This window comes from Drosophila miranda, assembly GCF_003369915.1.
Source record: "Drosophila miranda strain MSH22 chromosome Y unlocalized genomic scaffold, D.miranda_PacBio2.1 Contig_Y2_pilon, whole genome shotgun sequence".
Classification (NCBI taxonomy): domain Eukaryota; kingdom Metazoa; phylum Arthropoda; class Insecta; order Diptera; family Drosophilidae; genus Drosophila; species Drosophila miranda.
Window position 1 is genome coordinate 7,677,509 of NW_022881614.1, and position 16,319 is coordinate 7,693,827.

A 16,319-nucleotide genomic window follows, 5' to 3' on the forward strand; every position below is an offset into this window, starting at 1 on the left:
CCGGGAAAAAACCGATTGTGTCTGGATGCGCGGAAACTAAACAAATTAACCGTGAAGGATGCTTACCCGCTGCAGAGCATTGAGTCAATTCTGAGCCGCGTAGAGGATACTGTGCATCGATTTAAAGCACGCATTTTGGCAGATAGAGCTGGAGCCTGAAAGTCGGACGTACACAGCATTCACGGTGCCGGGCAGACCACTCTATCAATTTAAATCGATGCCCTTCGGGTTGTGCAATGCAGCCCAACGGCTGTGTCGGTTGATGGATCGAGTAATTCCACAACGACTCCGAAGCCATGTCTTTGTATACTTAGACGATCTACTAGTTATTTCCCGGACGTTTGAGGAGCATATACACCTGTTAGAGGAAGTGGCCAAGTGTCTCGAGGAGGCAAACCTGACAATTGGAAGAAAAAAATCGAAATTCGGCTATAAATATTTAAAGTATTTAGGGTACATCGTAGGCGACGGCGCACTTAGGACAGATCCGGAGAAAGTACAGGTGATCACCCAAATACCAATGCCAAGGAACGTGAGACAAATCCGGAGATTTTTGGGGACAGCTGGCTGGTATCGGCGGTTTATCCGAAATTTCTCGGCACTCTCGGCTCCTCTGACAGACTGTCTGAAAGGAAAAGGGCAATTTAAGCTGACGGAGGAGGCAGGAAAATCGTTCGAGGAGCTCAAAAAAGCACTTACCAGCGCCCCCGTGCTACATCGCCCAGACCTTAAGAAGCACTTCTTCATCCAGTGTAATGCGAGTCACGTGGGGATTGGAGCAGTTCTCTTCCAGAGGGATGATGAAGGAGCAGAGCACCCGATCGCATTCTTTTCGGCGAAGCTAAGAGGGGCACAGCTCAACTATAGCGTGCCAGAGAAGGAGTGTCTGGCGGCGGTAAGAGCCATAGAGAAGTTCCGTGCATACGTAGAACTGATGCCATTCACGGTGATAACAGATCACGCGAGTTTGCAGTGGCTCATGCGATTCAAAGCACTGGATGGGAGGCTAGCCAGGTGGTCGTTGGCTCTCCAGGCTTATGACTTCGAAATCGAGCACCGCAAAGGAAAGGAAAATATCGTCGCCGATACGCTGTCACGTCCCTTTGACGTTGACGCTATCGACTTCCTGGAGTTCGACACCACAGCCTTCGAGGATGAAGAATACCGAAGAAAAATCGAGTCGGTCCAGTGCGATGCGGATGAGTTCCCAGACCTGAAGGTGGAGGAAGGACTGCGCACACAATTTGGCCGGCCGGAAATAGAGGAGTTTTCGTGGAAGCTATGGATCCCGGAAGCCCTGACGAGCACACTGATCCAACAGGCTCACGACAGCGATGTGGCAATGCATGGAGGAATCGCGAGGACACTGGGACGGCTGCGACAGTTCTATTATTGGCCCCGGATGACCGTGCAGGTGAAGGCATATGTGGCTGATTGTGACACCTGCAAAGAAACAAAACATTCAACACAGGTTCACCGTCCACTCATGGGGGCCGAAACCAGAACCGAGAGGCCGATTCAAAAACTGTACCTGGATTTCCTGGGTCCATATCCGAGGACTCGAAGTGGCAATGTAGTCATACTAATAGTCCTCGATCACATGTCGAGATATGTCTGGTTGAAGGCTTTGCCTAAGGCGACGTCTTCGGCCGTGATCCGATTCTTGTACGCCGAGGTCTTCGCGCAGTTTGGCGTGCCTGAAATAGTGCATACCGATAATGGAAAGCAATTTGTGTCAGCTGAATTCTCTCAATTCCTGGATAGGAGAATCATAACGCACCTGAAGTCGGGGAACTATGCACCGCAGGCGAACGCGGCCGAACGAGTGAACCAGACTGTACTGGCAGCAATAAGGACATACGCTAGTGAGGATCACACGCGCTGGGACGAGAAGCTGACGGAGATCCAGTGTGTGGCTAGGAGCGCTATACACACGGGTATCGGGACGTCGCCATACTTTGTGTTGTTTGGGCAGCACATGTTTACTAGCGGCCGAGATTATAAATTGGCACGCAGACTGGGCGCCCTAAATGATACACAAATGTCCCCCTTGGCGAGGAGTGACAAGATGGAAATAGTCCGAGATGAGGTCCGAGGAAACTCTCATGAAGCCTACAACAGAGCGAAGAACAGGTATAATCGAAAAGCTCGAGAAATCAGGTACTCACCGGGTCAGGAAATATATAAGCGGAATTTCGTGTTGAGCAAATTTAAAAACAACATCAACGCAAAGTTCAGCCCAAAATACGTCAAGTGCCGAGTGATCCGGAGTATGGGCAACAGTCTGTACGAGCTTGAGACGTTGCAAGGCTCACGTATTGGGGTGTTTCACTCAAAGGATCTGAAGCAGTAGCCCAGGCATCTCAGTCGATGGAGCCAGAGACTCTCAATCTCAGGGTGTGGGCGATGGCCTACATTTGGGGCCCCTTAATTGAAAAAGCCCGCCTGCTTGGCACTCCCGTTTCGGCGGAGTAATCCTAGAAACGGTAGTGTGGTGTTATGGGCGGTTTTGGAGAGAGCCGATAGGTATCAGGGCTGGAGAAGAAAGAGACAGCGGCATCTATAGTGGATCCTGGGTGTTCAGGCCAGCCTTAAACAATTTCCGCGCACTGTGCCAACTCCGTGCGCCCCGGTCCCAACTCGCTCTCGCGCGCTCGGAGGGGCGCTCGGATCCACAATCCACGATCCACACGGCGCTCACGGCAGAAAAAGCACCATAAGGCATAGAGTTAAGGAGTTACGATTTCACCCCCGCTTCAGACGGCCGATCTACCGCGCGACCGTCCAACCAAATACACACACATAATTATATATATACCACTAAACATAACGGTTTTCATTTCTTATGACGGCTACAGCAATTGCGTTGTGGGAGAGTTGAGCTTCGATCCGCCCCACTACAAAGATTGGTCCTTCGAGCCGGATCTTCGCCTTCCCCATAAGGAGAAGCTCACCCCAGCCAGCATCGGCGGATCGCTCCAAGTTCAAGATAAGTACTCTTCGATTGTGCCTAACAACAGTGCAGTGATTTTGTGCGAGTTTTCCATCCCAGTCCGAGTTCCCGTGGCATATGTACATATGTATGTATTTATTTCTCGCTCTAGCTCCAAATTAAACCATACTTCGTTCTGCCAACGGTTGTGGCTTCCTACTTATCCAAAGGTTTAATTTGATCCGAGCTAACTCCTGCGTTCAGCTTCCGATCCAGTGTAAATAATATTCTTACCTCTCCAGCTACCAGCTGAGCTTTCGTTGCTAACATACATACATAGTACATACATGTATGTACACATCGCAACGCAATCCAAGCGGCTGGCAACAAACATAAAGGCATGTTCTTGCAATTATTTTTATACCCGATACTCAAAATGAGTATTGGGGTATATTAGATTTGTGGTAAAAGTGGATGTGTGTAACGTCCAGAAGGAATCGTTTCCGACCCCATAAAGAGTGCGTGCGAGAGAGACAGAAAATCAGTCTGAGCGTGACGTCGGGCGCTGCGTGGCCACTGCAAATTGATTTCTTGCTTTTGGCTACAAAAATTATCCGATCTGATCCAGATTCAGCAATCTGATAGATATAGTCATTAGCTATGATTCTGCGTTTTTAGTTTTCTCGAATGTGCAATATTGTGGATGCAACAGATTTTCCTTCTTTGTGGGGGCGGAAGGGGGTGGGGCGAAATTCTGAGATATACGTTTTATAGTGAGATCTAACAGAAGTGCGGATACCAAATTTGGTTACTCTAGCCTTACTGAGAAAGTCTTTACACAAAATATTTTCATTTTTTAAATTCAAAATTCTTCGTAATTATTTAATATATTTAACTTATTTTAATATTTGGTATGTCCACCCTTAGCATTGATTACATGCTGGAGCCGTTTTTTCATCGAATTTATCAATTTTTGTAGGTCATACTCAAAGGGAATCTTTTGCCACTCTTCCAATATGAATTCTTTGAGCTGATTGCGGTTTTTGGGCTGTCTTTTTCCCACTTTCTTCTTCAAATAGGCCCACAAATTTTCAATGGGGTCAAGATCGGGACTCTGGGGTGGTGTATCAATAACTTTTCCACAGTTGTAAAGCAGCCAAGCTCTCACATTGGACTCTTTATGTTTGGGATCATTGTCTTGATAAAACTTAAATTTGGCCCTATTGTCCGTAATGAGACCAAATTTCTCCGCAGGTACTGTTTTGCATCCATTGTGTTCTCAATAAATTCAATATTTCCCACTCCTCGGCTAGAGATGCACCCCCAAATCATAACCGAAAGTTTTCCAAACTTTACAGTCGGAATGATGTTTATCTAAAGCTGTTAACGGCTTGCGCCATACTCTGGGTGGACCATCATTGTAATATAGCATCATTTTTGTTTCGTCGCAAAATATGACGTCATCCCAATACTCTGCCGGCTTACTGATCATGTTAACAGCGAAAGTGAAGCGCTTTTCCACATTGACCGACGAAAGCAGCGGTTTTTTTCGTGCCACTCTGGAAGAGTATTTATGGCGTAGAATAACCTGGCGTACTGTTTCGTGTGAAACAACCAAGTCAAGTTCTTCGTCAAGTTCCTTGGCCAGAGTCCTGACCGATATTTGCGGATTCTGATTAATTTTCCTCATGATTATGCGGTCTGCCCGTTTGTCTATCTTCCTTTTACGGCCACCTCCAGATTTGGTTTCCAGTCTCCCTTCGTTCTTCGCGCGACTTAGGACATTGTAAATTGTTTTCCTTGATACTGAAAACATGTCTACCCTGTCTGCAACAGATTTGCCCAACTGGTGATTATAGTAAATCAACTGGACAACGTCAAAGCTTAGTCTTTTGTCAGGCATTTTAAAAATTTCAGAAAGTTAGTCTGTAGATGTGCACCGGTCAAAATTTCGCAACCAAATCAAAGTCAATGCAAAAATAGAGCATCACTGAGCAACGCCAAAAGCATAGATTACGGTAAAGTCCCGTTTTTTCTAAGAACGAGATCAAAACAGAGCTCGAAAACGAAATGTGTAAAGAGTTTCTTGACAGTGTCAAAAATGAGTAATCATTGTTTTTGTTGTTTTGTAAGTTACCTATTTATAGTTTTGTTATTTTTTTTTTCACTAACTACTTTATAATTAATCCCTGAATGGTTATGAATTAAACAAATTTGATAAATTTGAGCCAAAGGCCATTATTTTCTTATCCAAAGTCAAAAAATTTAATTTATTTTCAGTGTGTAAAGAGTTTCTTGACATACTGTATGTATGTATTTATCTTACATATCTATACGTACGCATTTTAAATTAGCATATTCTTGCACATCTATATAATCAGGCAGGCTCCGTTTTTCATTTACTTTTGCGGATTACGTTTTCAGCCAAAACGTTTCATTTTCGTTTTAAGGTGCTCCAGTTTTCACATATTTTTTTTATCGATATGTTTCTTTTTTCATCGTTTCTGGCAAACAAAAACAGCTGACCTGGCTGCTTTGTAAAAATACAGCGTGATTAAAATGCCTTTTATTTTTTCAATTGCTTGTTTTGAAGCAAAACGATTGCAGAAATTACGTGATCTAAGAAGATCTAGACATCTTAGATGCAACATTTGTGTATTTAACATGTCTGACGAACTGTGAGTAACAGCATGCGTATTGAAAATTAAATTGCTAATGGTAAAGCTTTCAGATTTGTGAAGTCATTTCGGATCGACAAAAAAACTTTCAAAATGATTTTGGAGAAAGTTCAACCCCATTAAGGTGTTACCAGGAAGTTATCTCCCTCTACGCAATTGGCTTCAGTAATGTGATATCTCGCCACTGGCTGCTACCAGTGGGCAGTTGCCAAAGACCACCATATAAACATTGGACGCAGTACATTTGGAAAGATTCTTCACAAACTTATTCCGTTGATGGACAGGCTGTTATGTATTGAGTTCATTTCGTTGTAGATGAATAATCATCAATTGCAACAATCATATGAATATTTCTATCGGAACTTTAAATTGCCTCGAATTGGTGCCTGTGTGGATGGAACTCACATCAGAATACTAAAGCCTGTACAAAACCACTCCGTGTTCTATAATAGGAAATGATTTTATAGCATGAATGCCATGGTGGTGTGTAACTACAACATGGAGATAATTGCTATTGATGCCACGCACCCTGGTTCCTGCCATGACTCCATCATTTGGAATCACTCCCCTGCTAGGGAATATTTATCCACGACCATTAATGGGTTTGTTTTGGCTGATTCGGGCTACGCTCTAGAGAGTTTTGTTCTGACTCCTTATAGGAGCGCGGAGATAGCCACCTATCAGCACAGATTCAACATAAAGCATACTGGAGCACGAAATATTATAGAACGCACCATTGGAGTCCTTAAAAGCCGTTTCCGTTGCTTGCAACGCACTTTAAATTACCCACCAATATTTTGTTGCCAAATTATAAATGTATGCTGTGCCCTGCACAATATTTGTAGAAGACGTAATGTCTTAATCGAGGAGGATGTTCGATTTGACGACCCTTTAGACACTGAAAATGAATTCGACGACACTGAAAATAATGGATCATCTATACGCGATGAAATAGCTCAGGCCATTCCTTATTAAAATGCAAAATTTTTCATGTTTTCTTCTTTATGTCATTCGATATTCTTTATAACTAATAAAGCTAAGTTTCACAAAAAAACTAATAGGAAACTAATTATTTCGCAAATTTGTCCAAAATTTGGCTAAATTTGTCTACAAGCGCCTTTTGGACCTCGAGCTTCTCCTTCTCTAACGATTCCATTCGTTCGAAATGTTCCGAAATTTTCTTGGAAATTGCCGACATTTCATCCAGCTTAGCAGCGCAGAGATCGTTGAGGTCCATGGTCTGCGCTGGTCTAGTTGGACGGCGCTTCGGCATGGGCTCCTCCTTCTCTGAGGGTTCGTCCTTCTCTGAGGGTTCCTCCTCAATGGGGTCTTCCATCACGCACTTAACCCCAGTGTCGGCCTCCTTGGTCGTACGGGGGGGAAGTCCAGACGCTGGCCCACCTACTCCTTCCACCATTTCGTAGAGGCCACATAGCTATCTCCTCCAATTCCCCAAGCGATTGCTGAGCGAAGGGCCCTCCACCTGTAGCTCGAGTTTCTGATTTGTTTTTCGCCATCTTCTTGCGGATGTTTGTTTTCCAATCTGCCCAAACCTGAAATTGTAGAATTGAATATATTAGTGTGCTACCTTTTGTTGTGCAACACATACCTTTTTCCAACCCAATGCTTCCTTGATTGGCGGCCCAACAGCATTGAGAGCGCCGCAAAGCTCTGCCCACTTGGCATCGACAACAACTCGGTCGCCCTTCACAAATCCTTTTGCCAAGTCCGGGTTGTCTTTCATAAAACCCACCAGGATTTCATCTTGAAGAGATGATTTATGCTTTCCCCTGGATATAAAGAACAAAGCGGTAATTTTGAAATAAAAAATTAATTTGCTGCACTTACATTTTGAAGTCCGAATTAAATTGGGCGGGAAGCAGCTGTGCTCACCCAGATGTTCTGTTAAGCGCATGTTACAAGCACAGTCTGAGCTGTTACATGCACATTTGTGCTGTTATACGCAAAAATTTATTACTTGCCAACGTTCCGATAACCAAATCGGAAGGCGTCAGCTGCTTACACCAAAACGAAATTTGTTGTTGCTGTGGCCAATTTTGTCCGAACCAAATTTGAGGTTGGGTTAAAATAAAATTATTTATAAAAAAAGCACAAGTTAAATTACCCTGATATAGGTATCAAGTTTATGTTAATGCATCAATAAGTCATCTATTTTTTTCCTTTTGCAATTAGGGTTCGTTTTGTTGTATAAAAAGCCGTATATACATATTCAGCCAGGCTCCGTTTTTCACTTTCACAAAAGTTTTCCGATTTACTTTTGAAATCACATAAATTGGGGCTCTCTTTTTCCCATTCCGCAAGATTTCTTCGTTTTCAAAACGAAAACATTTTCGTTGACGAAATGAAAAGTAAACGGCTTTTTATACAACAAAACGAACCCTAATTGCAAAAGGAAAAAAATAGATGACTTATTGATGCATTAACATAAACTTGATACCTATATCAGGGTAATTTAACTTGTGCTTTTTTTATAAATAATTTTATTTTAACCCAACCTCAAATTTGGTTCGGACAAAATTGGCCACAGCAACAACAAATTTCGTTTTGGTGTAAGCAGCTGACGCATTCCGATTTGGTTATCGGAACGTTGGCAAGTAATAAATTTTTGCGTATAACAGCACAAATGTGCATGTAACAGCTCAGACTGTGCTTGTAACATGCGCTTAACAGAACATCTGGGTGAGCACAGCTGCTTCCCGCCCAATTTAATTCGGACTTCAAAATGTAAGTGCAGCAAATTAATTTTTTATTTCAAAATTACCGCTTTGTTCTTTATATCCAGGGGAAAGCATAAATCATCTCTTCAAGATGAAATCCTGGTGGGTTTTATGAAAGACAACCCGGACTTGGCAAAAGGATTTGTGAAGGGCGACCGAGTTGTTGTCGATGCCAAGTGGGCAGAGCTTTGCGGCGCTCTCAATGCTGTTGGGCCGCCAATCAAGGAAGCATTGGGTTGGAAAAAGGTATGTGTTGCACAACAAAAGGTAGCACACTAATATATTCAATTCTACAATTTCAGGTTTGGGCAGATTGGAAAACAAACATCCGCAAGAAGATGGCGAAAAACAAATCAGAAACTCGAGCTACAGGTGGAGGGCCCTTCGCTCAGCAATCGCTTAGGGAATTGGAGGAGATAGCTATGTGGCCTCTACGAAATGGTGGAAGGAGTAGGTGGGCCAGCGTATGGACTTCCCCCCGTACGACCAAGGAGGCCGACACTGGGGTTAAGTGCGTGATGGAAGACCCCATTGAGGAGGAACCCTCAGAGAAGGACGAACCCTCAGAGAAGGAGGAGCCCATGCCGAAGCGCCGTCCAACTAGACCAGCGCAGACCATGGACCTCAACGATCTCTGCGCTGCTAAGCTGGATGAAATGTCGGCAATTTCCAAGAAAATTTCGGAACATTTCGAACGAATGGAATCGTTAGAGAAGGAGAAGCTCGAGGTCCAAAAGGCGCTTGTAGACAAATTTAGCCAAATTTTGGACAAATTTGCGAAATAATTAGTTTCCTATTAGTTTTTTTGTGAAACTTAGCTTTATTAGTTATAAAGAATATCGAATGACATAAAGAAGAAAACATGAAAAATTTTGCATTTTAATAAGGAATGGCCTGAGCTATTTCATCGCGTATAGATGATCCATTATTTTCAGTGTCGTCGAATTCATTTTCAGTGTCTAAAGGGTCGTCAAATCGAACATCCTCCTCGATTAAGACATTACGTCTTCTACAAATATTGTGCAGGGCACAGCATACATTTATAATTTGGCAACAAAATATTGGTGGGTAATTTAAAGTGCGTTGCAAGCAACGGAAACGGCTTTTAAGGACTCCAATGGTGCGTTCTATAATATTTCGTGCTCCAGTATGCTTTATGTTGAATCTGTGCTGATAGGTGGCTATCTCCGCGCTCCTATAAGGAGTCAGAACAAAACTCTCTAGAGCGTAGCCCGAATCAGCCAAAACAAACCCATTAATGGTCGTGGATAAATATTCCCTAGCAGGGGAGTGATTCCAAATGATGGAGTCATGGCAGGAACCAGGGTGCGTGGCATCAATAGCAATTATCTCCATGTTGTAGTTACACACCACCATGGCATTCATGCTATAAAATCATTTCCTATTATAGAACACGGAGTGGTTTTGTACAGGCTTTAGTATTCTGATGTGAGTTCCATCCACACAGGCACCAATTCGAGGCAATTTAAAGTTCCGATAGAAATATTCATATGATTGTTGCAATTGATGATTATTCATCTACAACGAAATGAACTCAATACATAACAGCCTGTCCATCAACGGAATAAGTTTGTGAAGAATCTTTCCAAATGTACTGCGTCCAATGTTTATATGGTGGTCTTTGGCAACTGCCCACTGGTAGCAGCCAGTGGCGAGATATCACATTACTGAAGCCAATTGCGTAGAGGGAGATAACTTCCTGGTAACACCTTAATGGGGTTGAACTTTCTCCAAAATCATTTTGAAAGTTTTTTTGTCGATCCGAAATGACTTCACAAATCTGAAAGCTTTACCATTAGCAATTTAATTTTCAATACGCATGCTGTTACTCACAGTTCGTCAGACATGTTAAATACACAAATGTTGCATCTAAGATGTCTAGATCTTCTTAGATCACGTAATTTCTGCAATCGTTTTGCTTCAAAACAAGCAATTGAAAAAATAAAAGGCATTTTAATCACGCTGTATTTTTACAAAGCAGCCAGGTCAGCTGTTTTTGTTTGCCAGAAACGATGAAAAAAGAAACATATCAATAAAAAAAATATGGGAAAACTAGAGCACCTTAAAACGAAATCGAAACGTTTTGGCTGAAAACGTAATCCGCAAAAGTAAATAAAAAACGGAGCCTGCCTGATTGTATATAAAACGGTTATCCATCGTTTTACCCGTTGTTTGACATCTCTTCAACCCAAGCCGCGGTACATGGCACTTACAGCCATACATACACACATACAAGCAGCAGCAGCGGTGCATTCTTTTCGTTTTTCTTTTCGCTTTCGCTTCTCCACCGTTTGCCTGCGTTGTAGTTGTTGGGAGAATATTTTTCGGTGCCGCGCTTGACTGTAACGAAACGCCAAGTGACGCGCTACCCTGCATTTCGAGAGTATATTGTTTTCAACCGTAGTTCAATCGTAGTATTTATATCTATATATTACGGCCACGGTGTACTATTTCCATAATTTAAATACTCGCAATAAATTCCACCAAAACCACATATCCACGGTTCGTAGTTCTGAAATTCCACGTCGCCATTTCCGCTCACCTACCTTTGCGACTCTACTACGCGTTATCGCAGATCCATCAGCAAAACATGCCCACTGTTGAGAAGAAATCTCGCAAGAAGTTTAAGCGGGTGAGTTCGCTGAGTTTGACCCATCCACCCAGCTCCAACGGCTCAGCCACTACGCCCTCATCTTCCCGTCCGGCCCCAGCTGAGCGAGGTCCGACCTCGTCCAGGGCTCACGCACCACATGCCTTCGAGGATTTGTTGCTCCCCTCAGGAGTCCCTCGCACGACTCCTGGCACTATGGCCGCCAGTTCCGCACAGTCTAAGTTTGCCTTGGCCGCAAGCAGACTGACCCCGCTTCGACCAGAAGCTCAGCGCTCCAGATGCTAGCACACCAACCCGCTCGCTCTCCCAAGTCCATCGAGAACAACTCCGAAGCCTGTGGGCAAAGGTGGACGCGGAGTTCGCGGCCTGTTCGGTGACGATGGCGGAAGGGGATCCAGAGGGTGTAGCTTATGTCCAAGAGATGTACGATGACTGCTACGCGGTCTACGCGCAATGCCTGGCCGAACTGAACGATCAGCTCGAGCCCCCGACTGTCCCTCACACGCCGCAACTGGCCGTTCAAGTGCCGACTTCCGGCGGTTGCCGCCTCCCTCCATGTGACACTGAAGTTTTCAGTGGGGACTACCAGCAGTGGCCCACGTTCCGAGACCTGTTCACCGCCATCTACATAGAACCCCCAAGGTTGGCTCCAGTGGAAAAACTGTTCCACCTCAACAAAAAGACCAGCGGTGAATCCCACGACATAGTGGCACAGGCTCCACTTACGAACGAGGGTTTCGCGTCCGCATGGAACGCCCTCCGTGAGCGTTTCCAAAACAAGAGGCTGATACTCAAGGCCCAGCTGAAGATCCTTTTCAGTCTGCCCCAAATCCGTACCGAGTCAGCAGCAGCGCTAAAAGAGCTCCAGAGGGCCGTCCACAAGTGCCTCACGACACTCACCCATTCCGAGGTCTCCACAGACAGCGTTTTCGCTGACGGAGTTTTAGTGTACCTCATTTCCGCTAAACTGCCAAAGACGCCCTTAGAGCTTTGGGAGCAATCCGTGACGCACAAGTCCGAAATTCCCACCTGGCACGCCATGGACAAGTTCCTGGCGGAGCGGTACCCGTCTCTCGAAGTGACCGAGGACGACCATCCAGGCATGGAGACTCAGGCCCACCCCAGGGCGAGCATACGCACTGCAGACAATTCGAGAAGCAATCCGTTTCGGTCTCAAGGAAGTCCTTATCCTAGGAGTGCCCACTCGTTCGAGACCGCAGTGAATCAAACGAGGAGCACGTGTGATCTCTGCTCCAAAGACTATCATCCAATCCGGTTATGCCCTTACTTCCTTCAAATGCCCGCTGGCGCTCGCTCCGACTACATTAAGCAAAAGCAGCTTTGTTTGAACTGCTTTGCAAGGGGCCACCAGATACGAGCATGCCAAAGCGCCCACAATTGCATAATTTGTGGAGACCGGCACCATACGCTTCTGCACCGTAGCAATCCAGCAAACTCCAGCGAGGCGATTTCCACAACGGCACAAAATTCCTCAGCGTGGCCCGAGCTACATCTACGATTACCAAGCGTACAAAATCCAAGTTCGTCCTAAGCCCAGCCAAACGTTCAGTCATATTTCGCCTCCGGCACGAGTGCTGTCCTCCTAGGCACGGCCATCGTTAATATTTGCCACCTGGGAAAAACTTTCCACGCCCGCGCTCTGATCGACTCTGGCTCAGAGGCGACGTTCATTACAGAACGTCTTGTGGACATGATCAAATTGCCATTCCAACGTATCCAGGCACAGGTCTCCGGCCTAAATAATGGCGTATCCGCTCAGTCAAAGAAGCTCTGCAGTTTTTCCATCCGTTCTCCGACTAAGCCGGGCTTACAACTAAATGCCACAGCCTACGTTATTCCGGAATTGGCCGCGAATATTCCATCGCATCCGATCTCGCAAGGGTTCTTGAGAGACCTGCCGAACCTCTCATGGGCGGATCCGACCTTCTATGAGAGTTCACAAATAGATATCCTGATTGGAGCGGATATCCTTCCGTCAATTCAGTTAAGTGGCTCACTGACCAACATCTGTGGCTCTCTCCTCGGGCAGGAGACCATTTTCGGCTGGGTACTCACAGGTCCAGTGCCTCAGGTGATGAATCAAATCTCATCGTTCTCGAGTCAAATTTCCAGACGACCTATCACACTGGTAGAAGACTCGGGGTCCGAGTTGTCCTTATCAACCAGTATTGCGGGAACTGCCTGGCTCACCAACACTCCGGGGGTGAGGATGTTCAGGCCAGCCGTAAACAATTTCCGCGCACTGTGCCAACTCCGTGCGCCCCGGTCCCAACTCGCTCTCGCGCGCTCGGAGGTGCGCTCGGATCCACAATCCACGATCCACACGGCGCTCACGGCAGAAAAAGCCCCATAAGGCATAGAGTTAAGGAGTTACGATTTCACCCCCGCTTCAGACGGCCGATCTACCGCGCGACCGTCCAACCAAATACACACACATAATTATATATATACCACTAAACATAACGGTTTTCATTTCTTATGACGGCTACAGCAATTGCGTTGTGGGAGAGTTGAGCTTCGATCCGCCCCACTACAAACACTGGGAAGCAGTGGCAGAGTTGCGTGGGAGAAAAGGAAACGGGGCGAGGAAGAAAAAAAAGGAAGTTTCCGGTGGAGAATAGTGGAGGCCGCACGTGCCCTGAAAGAAACGAGGGGGAACGTTGTGAGTTGCAGCGGACACCGCAACTCTACAGTTATACCAGATACTAAGTCAGTATGGCTCTCCTCCGGCAGACGCCGCTAATATTAAACGACACGACAAAGAGTGCGTGCGAGAGAGACAGAAAATCAGTCTGAGCGTGACGTCGGGCGCTGCGTAGCCACTGCAAATTGATTTCTTTCTTTTGGCTACAAAAATGATCCGATCTGATCCAGATTCAGCAATCTGATAGATATGATCATTATCTATGATTCTGCGTTTTTAGTTTTCTCGTATCCTCAATATTGTGGATGCAACAGGTTTTGTGGGGGCGGAAGGGGGTAGGGCGTAATTTTGAGATATACGATTTAAAGTGAGATCTAACAGGAGTGCGGATACCAAATTTGGTTACTCTAGCCTTAATAGTCTCTGAGATTTGTGAATATCCCCCAGATTTTCATCCTTTGCGGGGGCGGAAGGGGGTGTGGCGAAATTTTGAAACAAACTCGTCTCGGTCCGATATATTAGGAGTCTGGATACCAAATTTGGTTGCTCTAGCTTTTATAGTCTCTGAGATCTAGGCGCTAGATCTGCTAGTTTTTGTAGCAGTGACATATCACAGAAGTCTGGATCCAAAACATCGTTGCTCTAGCTCTTATAGTCTTTGAGCACTAGGCGCTAATAGGGACGGACAGACGGACGGACAGACGGACAGACAGACATGGCTCAATCGACTCGGCTATTGATGCTGATCAAGAATATATATACTTAATGGGGTCGGAAACGATTCTTTCTGGACGTTACACACATCCACTTTTACCACAAATCTAATATACCCCAATACTCATTTTGAGTATCGGGTATAAAAATTTGCTGTCGCAGCAGTGGAGGAAAAACGAAAACGAAACCGAAATTCAAAGGAAACGCCAAAGAGCCATGTAAATTTTGTTAGCCTAAAAAAACCGACGCTTGCTGCTGGCTGCTGGCTGGTGCCTGTTTGCATTATTGATTTAGAGAAGAGAGGAGCATTGACTGTGTGGCACTGCAGTCCCAGTACATGGGGCATTGTTCATTGCAAGGGAGCTGAGTTGTGGGGATACTGCTACGGCTTTACTGGTACAGCAGCTCCCGCAGAGCTAATCACAGATGGAGGATTATGGCCAAGGGAAAATGTACTTACCGCGGCGATTGAAGGGTCGCACCCTTACAGCAACTTTGATCTTATCACTTGACATCGTGAAGGCTTCGAAGCTGGTGATGGATGTGGATGTTGATGCGGGCGAGGGAGTGATTCATGCACCACTCACTTGGCTCCGTTCGACGCCAGAGGGGGACTATACGGACGGCAGAGTTGGGTCTCCATTATTATGGATATTTTTGGCTGGTTTTGTTGTCCTCGGAGTCATGCGCACGCAATCTATAAGGCAGGTGGAAGTTGTAAGGCTCTAAGCGGACTAGCGCGGGGGGGGAGTGCGCCAAAATTGTGTGAGCTATTCAATTAGCGCCGCGCAGACAGACCCACATCCAACAATACATATATACGTCATGCGGGGGGTGGACTGTGTGTGAGTTTGCCTTTGCCTGTGCCTGGGGGGGAGGCATATTTCCCTTTCATTCTTGACTTTCGTCATTCACTGCTTTGTTATTACTGCGCACAGACACATTCACACAACACACATGCGTTTCACTGTTGTGTGCTGACATTCTTTATATGTGCGCCGCGACGCACACTCAAATGTTTGCCCAAAATTAGTTAATTAAGATTATGATTCGAATGTCCTGTCCGATTTGTAGGTTCGTTTGTTTCGCAAACAAATGAATGTTCCCTCAAATATAATTATCTTTTCGCACATGAACACACACTCTCTCACTCACACAATTACAGGTGCATAGTACACAGTGCACAGGTTGGGATGGCCTCCACACCACTCTCTTCTCCCCTCGCTCGCACAGTGGGTAGATCTAAAGTTTTTCGAGGCCCCTTTTAAATTGGCGAGCTGTAGGCAAAAGTAACGCCAGGTACCATTCCAGGGTACACCGCCCGCGCGAAAATTCTTGCCCGCAGCGTATGACTGTGCTGTGACTTCTTTGAAGAAGCTAGACTTCTTTAGCTCTGCGCCGTTTCTTGTGTTCGCTTCGACTATTGCTCAACTGGCTACCGCACCTGCAATCCGACGTAGTTGCATTTAATTTCACTTTAATTTTGTTTTTCTATATTGCGTTTTCATTTTTCGCGTCGTTAATCGTTTTTTGGGCAAAATTTTACAATGACCAGCCAGTGTGACCAGCAGACTTATCGATAAAATATACCGTCCGATCGTCAGAAATATACCGAAACATACAGTCTCATTTAAAAAATATACCGTAAATATACTGACGATTTCAAGTTCTATTTTACATATTCCTCGTTTTTGATCTTCCGTGGAATACTCTCAGCTATATAGCACATTTAGCCATGCCCACATAATTGTATACGATTCATGAATACATTTTGCTAAGATCCGCCTCTTTGCCACCCTGGCCGATCGTTCCCAGCTAGCTCACGGGGAAGTCAGGGGTGCTTCCGACTCGATAAGCCTGGGGACGGATTGAGCAAAACAAAAACAAACAAAAAACATACAAAACGAGGGGGAACGTTGTGAGTTGCTGCGGACACCGCAACTCTACAGTTATACCCGAT

The 16,319-nt window shown here is 45.3% G+C and overlaps 1 protein-coding gene and 4 long non-coding RNA genes across 6 annotated transcripts; 2 read left to right on the top strand and 3 right to left on the bottom strand.

The window, feature by feature from the left end:
• Nucleotides 1-1,607: 1,607 nt before the first annotated feature.
• LOC117193730 lies at nt 1,608-15,861 on the bottom strand. Its single transcript, XR_004474666.1, has 4 exons — nt 14,820-15,861; nt 2,169-2,535; nt 1,781-2,112; nt 1,608-1,697 (listed from the first exon to the last, which is right to left on the bottom strand). It is a non-coding gene; the product is annotated as an uncharacterized LOC117193730 (long non-coding RNA).
• On the top strand, nt 5,314-6,668 carry LOC117193734. The gene is made up of 2 exons (XR_004474670.1): nt 5,314-5,610; nt 5,664-6,668. It is a non-coding gene; the product is annotated as an uncharacterized LOC117193734 (long non-coding RNA).
• LOC117193731 lies at nt 6,595-7,573 on the bottom strand. The gene is made up of 3 exons (XR_004474667.1): nt 7,459-7,573; nt 7,220-7,400; nt 6,595-7,163 (listed from the first exon to the last, which is right to left on the bottom strand). It is a non-coding gene; the product is annotated as an uncharacterized LOC117193731 (long non-coding RNA).
• On the top strand, nt 8,146-9,218 carry LOC117193729. Of its 2 annotated transcripts, XM_033398456.1 has the most exons (3): nt 8,146-8,355; nt 8,414-8,594; nt 8,651-9,218. In XM_033398456.1, coding segments are annotated over exons 1-3 (666 nt in total). In that variant the 5' UTR covers nt 8,146-8,353; the 3' UTR covers nt 9,134-9,218. The 2 variants fall into 2 exon arrangements, with proteins under 2 accessions (XP_033254347.1, XP_033254346.1); XM_033398455.1 differs by having other exon boundaries at nt 8,148-8,594.
• On the bottom strand, nt 9,145-10,399 carry LOC117193733. The gene is made up of 2 exons (XR_004474669.1): nt 10,203-10,399; nt 9,145-10,149 (listed from the first exon to the last, which is right to left on the bottom strand). It is a non-coding gene; the product is annotated as an uncharacterized LOC117193733 (long non-coding RNA).
• Nucleotides 15,862-16,319: the final 458 nt, after the last annotated feature.

Excerpts from the sequence above, each read along its gene's own strand:
- LOC117193729 (XM_033398455.1), top strand. The coding sequence starts at position 8,289 with ATGCGCTTAACAGAACATCTGGGTGAGCACAGCTGCTTCCCGCCCAAT. Across the intron at positions 8,595-8,650 it reads AAGCATTGGGTTGGAAAAAG|GTTTGGGCAGATTGGAAAAC; the intron begins GTATGTGTTGCA and ends CTACAATTTCAG.